The 13,418-nt window shown below is 40.6% G+C and overlaps 1 protein-coding gene across 5 annotated transcripts in view; it reads left to right on the top strand.

Annotated features, from left to right (window-relative positions):
* Nucleotides 1-13,418, top strand: part of CFAP54 (cilia and flagella associated protein 54) — a 703,284-nt gene that overhangs the window by 485,809 nt on the left and 204,057 nt on the right. For all 5 annotated transcript variants that reach the window (XM_073556932.1, XM_073556934.1, XM_073556933.1 and 2 more), the window contains exons 44-49: nt 2,105-2,302; nt 4,743-4,809; nt 4,892-5,092; nt 6,799-6,885; nt 11,868-11,990; nt 12,112-12,165. In XM_073556932.1, coding sequence (XP_073413033.1) covers nt 2,105-2,302; nt 4,743-4,809; nt 4,892-5,092; nt 6,799-6,885; nt 11,868-11,990; nt 12,112-12,165 — 730 coding nt within the window. The remainder of the gene's footprint in view (nt 1-2,104; nt 2,303-4,742; nt 4,810-4,891; nt 5,093-6,798; nt 6,886-11,867; nt 11,991-12,111; nt 12,166-13,418) is intronic.

The raw sequence follows: 13,418 nt of genomic DNA on the forward strand, positions 1-13,418 counted from the left end.
ATATGTAGCAGTGATCTGAATACTGAAATGTGTATAACCCTGCCATCACCTGTAATTGGTAGCTTTCTGTGGTCAGGTCACTGTGCATTATCAGAATGCTGCCAGCCGGTGGTGGGCGGGGTTACACACAGATTAGCTGGACTGGTTGATAATCTCCTGCTGATAAAACACTGATTGTATTTGAAAGTATAGCAAGCTACTGAGCTAATGACACATCCTTGGAATTACGCTCTCTGCTCCTACATTTTGCTGCTCTTAGATTAAATAGCAAAAACTTTCTATTAGATTTCCTTTAAAAAGAGGGATATTCTCGAGCCAGAGTTACATTGTGTCCAAACTTTTACCAGTGCTTTAGAGCTATGGATCCCATCTTTTCTCAGTCATTTTTTCACTGTTTTTTCCCACAACCTTTAAAAGCATTGGTTTGTATTATATAGCCACCTAAGGAGACAATTAATAAAAGCAACTGGGGTCACTGTTATGTACCAAAGAACGGATGACTGAAAGTCGGCGATCGCCGTTCTGTCAGATAAAAACAACTGTTTTGTTTTATTTATTTCCCAGTAAAATAATAGAGGGACCACAGTGCAGTCCTAGATTGTGCTGCGACTGTGGGGCCCTGTGCTGAATTCCTCTCATCTAGATATGCGAATCATTGGTGACCAAAATTATTTTGAGACTCTGCCAAAAGTGTTTTCCTTTGATGAAACAATTCATTTCTTTTCTATAAACTGATAATCTGCTTGGCGTGTGATATTTATCAGCAAAGATGTTTTCTATTGTGACTGTCATATTTATCTAGTGCTGACAGTAGCGGCTGTCATAGCCATTTATCGGATCTAGCGGGGGTTATTTAAAGGATGTATTACATTTATTTGAAGTTCTTATTGGTGCATATTATTTTGCCATTTCTTCTGTTTTGAGTTGTCGTCGTTTCCATTGGGATTGAAATCCACATTAAAAGTCAATTGTCCTGTGGTTTCAAGGACATCAGCTCATCATGTTTCTGTAAACCAGAGGCCTCCATACATGGTCAACGAAAGTCGGCTGAACCCAACGATTTCGACAGGACTGGCTGACACGTATGGGAGCCTCCAGACTATTTCCTTACAGGTGTTGTGGAAGAGAGAACGAGGCTGTTGGAATTTCCATGGACAATCCATTTGTTTTCAGGGGAAATAAGATTTCTTCTTAAAGTCGCGGAGCCGCTGTAAAAACAACAGTAAAATCATGTTGAAGATACTGCAAGAAAAGACCTGGTGTTCTCTTGAAGCGTCTTCGCCTTGGAAAGCTTGGCAGATACTCTTGAGTACAAGGCCCCATCACATGCGGTCTTTAATGCAGCGGTGAGCGCTCATGCATTGCGTTTTCCGATTACTTGTATAGGAAATTAGACAAATGGCACAGCCTTCTTTTAGAGATAGGTGACGGTCCTAGTGGTAGGACTGGCATCTGATAAACATTTATGGCACATCCGAACTTGTTCCTTACGAAGATATAAAAAAAAATCTGTTGTAAATGCCATTGTCATTGCCATTCTGTGCCACTTTTTTTGACAAATTTGCTTAGACATTGAAGAGGTCTTACATAGTTTTTGCATCCTTGAACATCAAATTTTCCTAGGTTTGTGAAAACATTGTATGGAAGATGTATAATTGCATCACTCTTATTATTTCCCAGAACTTTAGGATGCAAATATCCTAATCACTATCTGGCTAAAAATGTATGATCTGACTGAAATATTTGATTATGGGTTGCATTCCCCACTTATGCCCCTGTATGTGCCCTGTTAGGTATATTTTAGCCTCACTGTCTTGTAGGTAGACACTGTACATTCCGTATTTTTCCCAATTACTGTACATTTGCTATTAGTTTTTGGGGCACACGTGAGGTATGGAAATCTAGCAATACAAGTTTGTAATAAATGATGCTTGATGCAATAAGTAAGTGTCTGGACAATATCCACATAACGCATCCTATTTATGCTCCTCAGTGCGCACATTACTTGATCTCTAGAACTAAAGAGGTTAAGCATTTTATGTGGCTGTGTGTGCACTAAATCCCCCCTGTAGTGTCATTTTTTTTTGCATTTTATATGTTGCAGAGCTGCTTTCAAATGCTGGTGTCAGGCCCTTGATGAATCGCTCAACATGTCTGATGCTCTTAATTCATGGCAAGAGCCTGATGGCTCCCCAGACGGCATAAGCAATGCAAGATCTAAAGATTACAGTGAGAACTTTCTCTCCCGAGCGGGAATTTGGGGTTGTTTGCTGGCTGCCGTCATCGCTGCTAAAATGTCTCGGTAGGTATTGAAGAGAAAAAAACTTGATTTATTTGTATTTATCACTTAATGCTCAATGCCCAGAGGGGAGCAATAAAAGCTTCTCATGGTACATGCTTAAGAAATAAAATGTTACAATGTTGGAAGGGAAAGCTTCTTAGTAGTAATTCATGTTTAATGCATGAACCCTCATATTTTAGCCACATAAACATCTCATATTAACTATTAATAGAAGCCGTGTTATATTTTTAAAATAAATTGTTTATATTTTTCCATAAAAATCTGAAGGAAATTACAAAGATGGATTCAGCTAAGCATCATTATGATTGCTTGGTAAATTCTCAACAATGTTGTCACTTGTATAGAATCATCATGCTATAATGGTTGATTCACTAAAACGTTCAAGGAGGGCCTGGACGTCTGAAAGAGGACCAGTCAGCACATATTTGGAATCTAAAGTAAAGACATGGCTGTAATGGCGCTGTAATACAGATTCAGTTGTTACCTTTATTGAAGAAATCCGCTTTGACATTCTCCTGGAATCACCATTGAAGTGTTTTGACAATTACAGTGACATGTAAAAGTTTGGGCCGCCCTGGTCAAAATTACTGTTGTTGTAAACCGTTAAGCAAGTTGAAGATGAAATGATCTCTAAAAGGGCAAAAATTAAAGATGACACATTTCCTTTGTATATTAAGCCTATAAATCTATATTATATATATTATAATTTTTTGCATTTTATAAATTACAAAAAGGAAAATGGGAAAATGCAAAACGGCTTGTTTACTATTGTCATTAGGAAAGGCCATGTGATGTAAATTTCTTAGCTTTATAAAAACCCAGCCTCCTCTAACCTGGTGCCAAAAAACAGCAGCCATGGGTTCTTCTAAGCAGTTTCCTAGCACTCTGAAAATGAAAATGGTGGAGGCCCAGGAAAGCGTTTTCAAATTGCCCTTTCCTCAGTTCGAAATGTAATTAGGAAATGGCGGTTAACAGGAACAATGGATATCAAGATAAGGTCTGGAAGACCCAAGTAAAATTTCAGTGAGAGCTGCTCGTAGGATTGCTAGAGAGGCAAATCAGGACCCCCACTTGACTTCAAAAGACCTTCAGAAAGATTTAGCAAACTCTGTATTTGTAGTACATTGTTCTACTATTCAGACACAGCTATATATATATTCATACACTAGCTGAAGAGCCCGGGATTGCCCAGGCATATTAACTAACTGTGGTTAGTTATAACAAATTATAATGATTATCCTCCATCCCATAGTCCAGGTCCAATATACCCATCATACATATCCTCCATCCCATACTCCCGTGTCTGTATACCCATCATACATATCCTCCATCACATAGTCCCATACCCATATACCCATCATACATATCCTCCGTCCCATTGTCCAGTGCCCATATACCCACCATGCATCCTCCATCCCATTGTCCCATGCCCATATACCCATCACACATCCTCCATCCCATAGTCCAGTGCCCATATACCCATCACACATCCTCCATCCCATAGTCCAGTGCCCATATGCCCATCATACATATCCTCCATCCCATAGTCCAGTGCCCATATACTCATCACACATCCTCCATCCCATAGTCCCATGCCCATATACCCATCATACATATCCTCTATCCCATAGTCCCGTGCCGGGTGGCGCTGAGTAGGAAGTTCCTGGAGATGTGCTGTTTTGTAACCTGGCAGTGTGGCACTGTGTGTGGCCACTGATGATGCGATTTTCCACGCCGGTAACAATAGATCATGGCAGTAATAGAGGAGGGGGTTATTAATTTCTGTCATGTGCTCTCTTCTCCTTTCTGGGGAGCAGACAATGGCTGGGAGATTATGTTCCCGGGGATGCTAGATTTCTCCCACCCGGTCAGTGTCTGCTGAGGTGTTGTGGAACGGGAAAACTGTTGCTCATAGCAACCAATCACAGCTCAGCTTTCATCTTTTAAACAGCTCTGGTGAAATGAAAGATGCTTAGTGATTGGTTGCTATGGGCAACACAGGCAGTGTAATCTGTTGTGGTCAAGAAGATGTGCCTATGAAATACCGTAGCTATATTATATATATATATATATATATTAGATTAGATATCATAGATATCATATATATGTATAGATTAGATATTTGTTATACGGGGCTTTGCGTGTGGAGTGAGTGTGGCTATGTGGAGTGGGCGTGGCTTTATACACACACACACAGTATACAGTATATAAAAATGAGTGTACGTGTATATATATATATGTAAAATTGTAGGGAGTCATCCATTAATCTATGAAAAGGAACAGATCACATGTTTTTTGTAATTTTGAAAAATAAAGACTATATACCGTAGTCTTATTGGTTGCAACTGCCTCTGGTTTCCATTTCCACCAGTCTGTATTCGTCTCCTTCCATGTGTCATTGTTCTTTACTATACGTTTCTTGTTTTGTATGTTTTTGTAGTTATATCTTGACACCAGATGTACGAAAGAGAACGGATTGCTGCTTGCTCTCAGCTTTACTTTTCAAGGTAAAAAGCACATTTGTTTGTTATGAATTTCTGTGACAAATAATAAGTTGTTATAATCTATCATTTCTGTTTTTCTTCCCAGTCCTTATTTCGCGTGTCCTTGCCACATCCGGATGAAGATCTTGATTATGCATTATATGAGATTGGAGAAGGATGTGAAGTATCTGAACTTATTCCAGGGATTGACCTGTTTTCTGATCGGCACAGAGCAGATGTTATAACTGTTGTTTCCAGTCTAGGTTTTCTCATTTCCGAATTGCATTCTGTTGATCAGAATCTTATGGTTAGTGCCCACTTACAAAAAAAATGAATAAAAATATACCTGAATACTTATGATTCCATTATTGTAAGATTTTTTTCTGCAGAAATAGATATGGTATATATATTTGTTATTTGTATGCAATTTACATGGTGATTTGGTATGTTTTTTAAAGCACGGTTTTAATAAGTAATGGTCTAAAAGTGAATGATAACAGGTCATAAAGTAAGAAGTATGAAACACTGATAACGGACAGTAGAATAATTGTATATTGATTTTCTTTTAAATAAAAAGATAACTTTATCAGTTTTTTTTAGCAAACTCTAGACATTAACAAAGAGATTTAATCTTTAGAAACTAAATGTACCGCCTATAATATATTTTAATAATTAAAACCATCTAGAAAGACGTGTTTTTTTCCAATCTGTTTTATTTTCTGCTTGTATATTTTTTAGACAACTTGCTCTACATGATTATGAGGACTTCTCATGCTGCCTGAGTTTCTGTTAACAGCATTTATGGTTTGGTCCATGTGTGACCGCTGTAAAACCGCAGACTGCAGTAGTGAGAAAAGGAAAAAATCCCCAAAAATGTTTAACATAAAAATTTGATTTAAATAGGACCGTTTCTAATGACTTTTCTGCAACTGAAAAATATGCCATTCATCTAAATAGGGTAGTGTTTGCTGCAACTGCTGAATGTGTACAGAGGAGTACACTATAGTTCATTCACTGTCGATCACTACCTATTCTCTTCAGTGTGAGCAGTTCTGCAGTAACTGGCAGTTGCCACTAAACAGTCTATAGCGCTGTGCTGTTATGCTCTGTACACTTAAGATATGGCCTCCAATAGAAATGCTAACAGCTGATTGGGGAGGGCTAATGGACACCCTGATCTGATGTTGGTGACCTATCATAAGAGTAGGTCATCAGTAGAAAAGCAGTGGACAATACTATTAAAGGGAATCTGTCATCAGGGATTTGCTATGTAATATGAGGGCAGTGTGAGCTAGCAGTTGAGACACTGAATTCAGCTATGTGTCAATTATTAGGCTGTGTGCTGTTTCAATGCAATGAGTGTTTTATCAGCAGGAGATTATCACCGCCCAGACTATAGCTTGCATGACTCCTAGTCCAACCTCGCCCCCAGCACTCATTAGCAGCTTTCTGGCAATACACAATGTGCACAGAGAGCTGTGGTGTGGGCGGGACTAGCTTTCTGAGCTCTGCTACATCTAGTAATTCTGATTGTATCACAACTGCTGCACCCAGTAAACTAAGTGTTACATCACTGGAATCAGGGTCTCTTTCCCTATTTTATGCTCCTCTCAGATGAGAAAGAAGAAACCTGTTGACAGATTCTCTTTAAGAGTCCTAATGTTCTGAAAATCAATGATGGATCAAGATTAAAGCCCTGTTGTCTTGAATGCTTCCAGGGCTGTGTGAAAGATTGGAGACAGCCCCAGCTTTCCAAAATGCCGGTGTGATCTCTAAAAAGGCAGAAATTTAGCAAGAGATGCCGACACAATGACATACGCAGATTGATCCTAACGGGGTCACATAAATGCATATTAATATAAAAATTTCTCCAGATTTGTATGCAATGACATTTTATTCAGTTCCGTTGTGTCAAAATGTCGGTGGCTACTTTTCTTAATAATGCTTGCCTGTCGCCCTTACAAATGGTAGCATGCAATGTTCCCACCTTGAATAATGAATGTGTCTTTACAGGTTTTGCCATTATGTACATTGTACCAGTATTTTGTCAGCACTATTTGCCGTGACCCTGTGAGAAGTGTGGAGGGAAGGCTGGTAAAGGTATGGGAAACTGTAAATGAAGCTTATTGACACTGAGATAAACAGATGACAGCGTGACTTTTAACAGCAGTAAATGTATTACACAGACAGACATTATCTGGCCAACAATTGATTTGTTTGTAGGCCTTCTTTTGTCATTTTTTTTCTCGTATTGACAATAGTATACGTATTTGCTACACTAAAGATCGCAGTTACAAGTGCCATGACGGCAGAGGAAAACTGTAGGACTTGCTGCAACAAATTAGCACTTTCTATCTGTCTTGCGGATATTGATTTTTAGGAAACACAGCAAAATGCTTGCTATCTATGAACAACAGCACTGTTTTTCCACAACTTTCCGTATACAGAAATGCCCTTCATTCCCTACTAGCTACACTTTTGCTAATTTAGAGACGCTGCAGAGTTAAAGGGAACCCGTTATCACAGATCTCCCTATGTAACTAATGCCAGCTTAGTGTAGTGTGGAGTATTACTTTTTAATTATGTCCTTGTGGAAATTGGAGCTAGAATATTCATGTGCGTCACTCACAGGCAGACACAGATAAAAGAGGACCCCTGTGCAAGAGCCTTGTATGAGCCCTTTCCAGGCCAATGTCTCCTCATAATACACAACTCCACCTGAAGAAGTGGCCCCCTTACCTCTTGGGCCCCTGTGCAAGAATAATATATGGGCCCTTTGCAGTCCCTTATCTCCTCATAATGCAAATTTCCACCTGCTTTAGAGGTGGATGTGGTCTTCTTACCTTTTGGTCCCCTCGGCGGCATCATAGACCACACCAGTGATATATTCTCCCCTATTATATGGGTGAGGCTACAATACTGAACAGTTGAAGTAATTACAACTCATATTTATACCCTCCACAGATCCATTATCAACTAATCATATATATACCCTTCAAGGGATTGTACAGGCATATAGTATTGGTGACCTATATGATAGGTGTCACGGTGGGTGAAGGAAAAGTAAGGTGCATAACGACGGGGAGAGGGAGGGGAAGCCCAAACACTAGGGAAGGAGTGAGTGGAGACCCCTATACAGATCTAACAACATTGTCTGTCCTAAATGTCCCTAAATATGTTCCACACCCATCATCGAACATGAACCTAATCCCTGCCTGACCCTAGTGATAGGCCCTGGAAAGGGAGGGAACAGAGCAGGGGCTAATCAGCCCCCATTGCAACTAAAGACAGAGAGGGTGGACAAACTAGGGGTTACACTTAGCAGACGAGCGGGGGAAACCGCGTCTAGCCCGGCACGTTGACACCACACTTCCTATGTCTTATATGGACCTAGCTTCCTACCGTACCTTACAGTGACAGTTCCAACAGGTATTCTCGACAGGCCAGCACCCACGGCACAATTAAGGAGACACACATATTTCTCCTCATATAAGCTTACATTCACCTACCAGCATACTTACTTTAATGACCATGGGAGGCACAGGATAAATCTGCATTATTTTCTAAAGCAGGTACTTACATGAACTGTTGGTTTGATACCGGTCATTATACCGTGATAGCAGTCGGCAGACTGACGAAGGCCGATTGTGGGCCGAAACGTCTTTCTAGGACTGCAAAAAAACATAAAAAATAAACTTCATTTGCAAAGGATCATTCAGTTGAGTGCCAAGTTACTTTATTATTAACTGAACTGTGTGACCTAATGTCGATTTATAGACAATGCCACCAAATACAAACCATGCGTATTTAAACTTCTGAGCTACTGGAAATGTGGTGAAAGAAATACAAGCTGAAATAAATCATTGTCTCTAGAATTATCGTTCCTGTATCTATCCTGCTTGTGCCTGATCCTTCATCTGTCTACCTAAACCTACTCTGCCAGTGCCTACTCCTGATCCTGACCTGCTTGAATCTGCACCTGTGGCCGTTCCGTGTTTCTGTACCAATCTTGCTTGTGCCTGATTCCACATCTGTCTGTCTATCAGCCACATACCTCTTGCCAACCAGTTCCTGGCTGGTTCTGCTTCTCTGTCCCTTTGGAGGTCAGCTGCCATGGCTCCAGGGTCTGTCCTGGAGTAGCACCTGGTGTCCATCTGGATTCAAGTCTAACCACACCATTAGGGGCTCTAGTGAAGAACCAGGTGTTTGCTTAGTTATGCCCCTTCAGGCTCTGCCCGTATCATGGCACAGTAGTTCAACAACCACGTGTGTAACAGTACTGAGATTTAATCTGAAGAACTGGGGAAAAATAAGTTTGTGGCTGAATTGTGTATAAACATGACTTTAGCTCTATATACTCATATATGAATATGCTGACAAAAGTGCCATACACTTGCCATACCTTCATGTATATTGATTCAGCGTGACCAGACACAATGACGCAACATCCATGTTCTCTAGGTAGGTTAGCACATACAGTGTCGAGTTCATCCTATACTTTGGTCAAAACATAGTGTTCACTGCATAGTGCCCAAGGTGTCTAAGAAGTCATCTAAATTCTGTAGACCTATAGGACCCAGTGGGGCAGGGAAAGAGATATTAGGGGATTCCTTAACTATGCAAATTGTTTCAGGACATCAGGAATAGCCTTGGCCTCTGTTATCAAGGATGAAGGACCATTACAACTTATAATGTACAGTAATTTAAAATGTTTCATACCATGCTCATTTCTATATTGCACATCCATGGATAAAGTAGCTGTAATCAGTAGATCAAAAGCTGCTTTGTTCAGTGTTGCATTTATTACCGTGTATTGTCCTGATAAATAATACAAATACACAGCACCTATGAGTACAGCACGTACAGGGGGAGTGTTATCAAGCCAAATTTGCCAGACCCTGTAGCAGTCTGCACAAACATGTTTTTAATTTCTTCCAGCATATTTACTGTATTATGTTCTGTAGACACTCCCTGCACTTTACAGAAAAGGAGAGTGGCTTTATAGAAAAAGGGTATAGCGCAATAAATTAAGTGACATTGTGCACCAAAACTAATATGTGATGTAAACTTCGACTAGACAGTATAATGATGCCTAAGATTTATCACATAGCCTGGACCGCTATGATAAATCTGGCTCAGTATAAGACTGTCTGTGGCTAGTCTGAAGTTTTCCCTAAGAATTAGACAGCATTGGTAAATCTGCTCCAGGGTGCCCAGTTAGACGCACAGAGGGGTGACATAGGTTGCCTGCATAATATACAGTATATCAGTAGATAAAGCTAATATTTTAAAGGGAAGGGGATTCCTCTTTTATAAAAATGTGACCACAAACAACTCATTTTAGGGAAAATAACAAAGCTAGATAGTACTCACCCTCCTCTCCCCAGAACTGGCTTCTCCGGTGTTTGTGTTTTGGCCGTAGCGGTGACATCACATCAACACCTCCCATCACCACTGCAGCCAATCACTAAGCTCAGACTCTTTGATGTCTTTAACATTTCTAGCTTTATTATGAGTATGTGGGACTCTGGAGGGATCTCCTAGGACAGCAATTAAAATCCAGAACTGTCAGAGAAGATCCAAGACACTAGGACGGCCTGCCACCATACAGCTGACATGGACTGAAGAAAACATCATTCCGGTGTAGAAACACTCTGCCTTTTATTTGCCCCACCATTCACTGTTTTAACACTTTAGGCTGTGTGCACACGTTGCGATTTTTAAGCGTTTTTGTCGCGATTTTCGCTGTGAAAACACCTAAAAACACATACAGAATGCACTCCATGCATTCCTATGGCATTCCACAGATGCTGTGCTAATGCTGCGATTTTTTCTGCGGCGGAATCGCATCGCGGAAAAAAACGCAGCATGCTCATTCTTTTTGCGAAATTGCCGCAATTCCGAAAAGAATTGCCGCGATTCCACACCCATAGAAATGCATGAGATCCGCTTACTTCCCGCATGTGGCTATGCCCACCATGCACAAAGTGATCGGCTCGTGTGCGGATGGTACCCACGGTGTGGAGGAGAGGAGACTGTCCTCCAGGCCTTGGGTACCATATCCCTGTAAAAAAAAAGAATAAAAAATCGGGTTATGTTCACCTTCCGACGTCCCGCGCAGCCTTCCCGGGCCTCAGTGATGCTCCCGTTCCCAGTAATGCCTTGCGGCAAGGACCTGTGATGATGTAGCGATCTCGCGAGACCGCTACAGTATTGCGAGACTTTACGTTATCAAAAGTCTCGCAAGGCATTACTGGGAACGGAAGCATCGCTGAGGCCTGGGAAGGCTGCGCGGGACGTCGGAAGGTGAGAATATCACAATTTTTTCTTTTCTTTTTAACATTCTATCTTTTACTATTGATGCCGCATAGGCAAAGTTGGTCACACTTGTCAAACACTATGTTTGACGAGTGTGACCAACCTGTCAATCACATTCCAAGCGATGCTTCAAATCGCTTGGAAAGTGCTTGAATTTTGCAAGCGAAAATCGCGGGAAAAACGCGAAAAGAAATGTGCAAAAACGTGGAAAAAGACGCAAAAAAACTTGCACATTTTTCCTGGGAAGTAGTGCGGGGTTTTTTTCTGCATACGTGGGCACATAGCCTAAAAGTAAATACAGTATATAGTGTTTCTGACTCTCCAGTTGTAGCTGTTTTTATTTGGGGATGCTACCTCTACAATCCAATCCCCTTTTTTTTTACGTTTTTGTTTTTATTTTTTCTACCCACTTGCAGCCAACGTTGTGTACTAAGTGTAATTTAGAAAGTTTATTAACATGTTCTGCTCATATGCATAGCACCATGTACAGATCAGGGTTGACATCACATTCATTTTCTCAAGGAATTAAGAACACATTCAATATAATGCCTACTGAAATAATGCGTTTTCAAACCCAGGTCATTTAGCTGTGTATCACAGTTAAACATTTCAGTACTGTTACACTCGTGGCAAAAAATCACAATGCTTGAATGCAATCTCAGGCTCATATTTGAGAAAAGCCATTTGGACAAGGTTAAATTGGTATAAGATCCTTTTTAATTTTGAATTTCTTTCTAATTCTTCAGTGCACTGTTTCTTTTAAGGTTAAAGTCCTCATAGATCTTCACCTGTTTTCTGAAGCTTTCCTGGAGTTTTTCCTCCTAAATAGTGGACAAAGAATTCCAAGAAGACCGCATGAGGGATTTTCAACATCTGGCAAAGTTCCGGTAAAGCAGTAGTTATGTATTTTTGGGAGGTTGCAAAGTATTATTTGGCTCACTAGAAAGATATTAGGATAAAACGATTATATTGAAAATGGTGGATTTTATCTGTACTCTTTTATTTCAGGCAACCATAAAATTCTTATCATCAAACACACTCATCTCCAGTGAAAACTTAGAGGTAGGACCGACTTGTTTAGTACGCTTTCTTTTAGTATTATCTTATAGCTAGAATCAAAGGCCTTGTATAAAAACTTTATAATATATGCATAAATGAGAATATTTGTACAACTAGAAAAACTAATATAAATACACTCTGAGGATTGGTGCAAATCTATATTTTTATCTACTGTACAAACACCATCTTTTTAGACTCTCTGTCTACCAATCAGTGATCATAAAAGAAAAATGAAAAAAAATGTAAGGCTGGTTTCAGATTTGCGGATGGCAGAGTTGCGGAGGGCTGCATAGTTCCTCCGTGAAGCTCCGCCCACTGCCGCACCTCCTCCGTTCAGCTCAGCCTACTTCTGCATGCGGACTGCATACCTATCTTTAACATTGGGTACGCAGGCCATGTGGATGTATGGGGATGCGTCCGCATGCGTCATCTTGACGCTATGGCGACCTGCATCAAAAGCAGCATGTTGCATTTTGTTGCAGTCGCCGCATCGTCAAAACGATGCATGCGGACGCATCCACATACATCCGCACGGCCTGTGTACTCAATGTTAAAGCTAGATACACAGACCGCATGCAGACGTAGGTGGAGTTAAACTGAGGAGGTGCGTCAGTGGGCGGAGCTTCATGGAGGAACTACGCAGCCCTTTGCAGCTCTGCCGAACGCTAGTGTGAAACTAGCCTAAACCAGTTAACATTATTGATGTAATTAGTTAATCATTTGGTTCCAATGCTGGTTACCAACTGCTCTGCTTATGAAATGTAAGCCTTACACTGGGTTCAGACTAGCATATGAAAAATCACTAGTTTTTCATCCAGAAAATAAACGGAGGATTTTCCATCCATGTGTCATGCCAATTTCCAGGTATTAAATCCGGATGGCATCCATTTTTATACATGAACAGTTAAAAAAATATCCTATATTAAAGGGATTTTCCAAGAATGAGATAAAAAGGTCTCCCCAGTATAATACTAACTGCATCAGTCCTAGTCACTTGTCAGGATGGGCTGCAGACTGAAGAAATACAGCTGTTAGGATATGTATCTCACGGAGTGACTGGCCCAGTGTGACACGGCCCACCAATCTGTCAGTCACTAAATGGCAAAACAAAAAACACACCAAGGGACACTAGGGAAACTTTAACAACGGTGAGCACTGCTATAGGCAACGGGAAAATGGACATCTCTTGCACTCACCTGAGGATATGCCCTGCTCTTACTACTGTCCCTATACAGGTTTTTTCAACCTGTCGCCGA

Source organism: Dendrobates tinctorius, unplaced genomic scaffold (assembly GCF_039654945.1).
Source record: "Dendrobates tinctorius isolate UK_male_01 unplaced genomic scaffold, ASM3965494v1 ptg000241l, whole genome shotgun sequence".
NCBI lineage: Eukaryota > Metazoa > Chordata > Amphibia > Anura > Dendrobatidae > Dendrobates > Dendrobates tinctorius.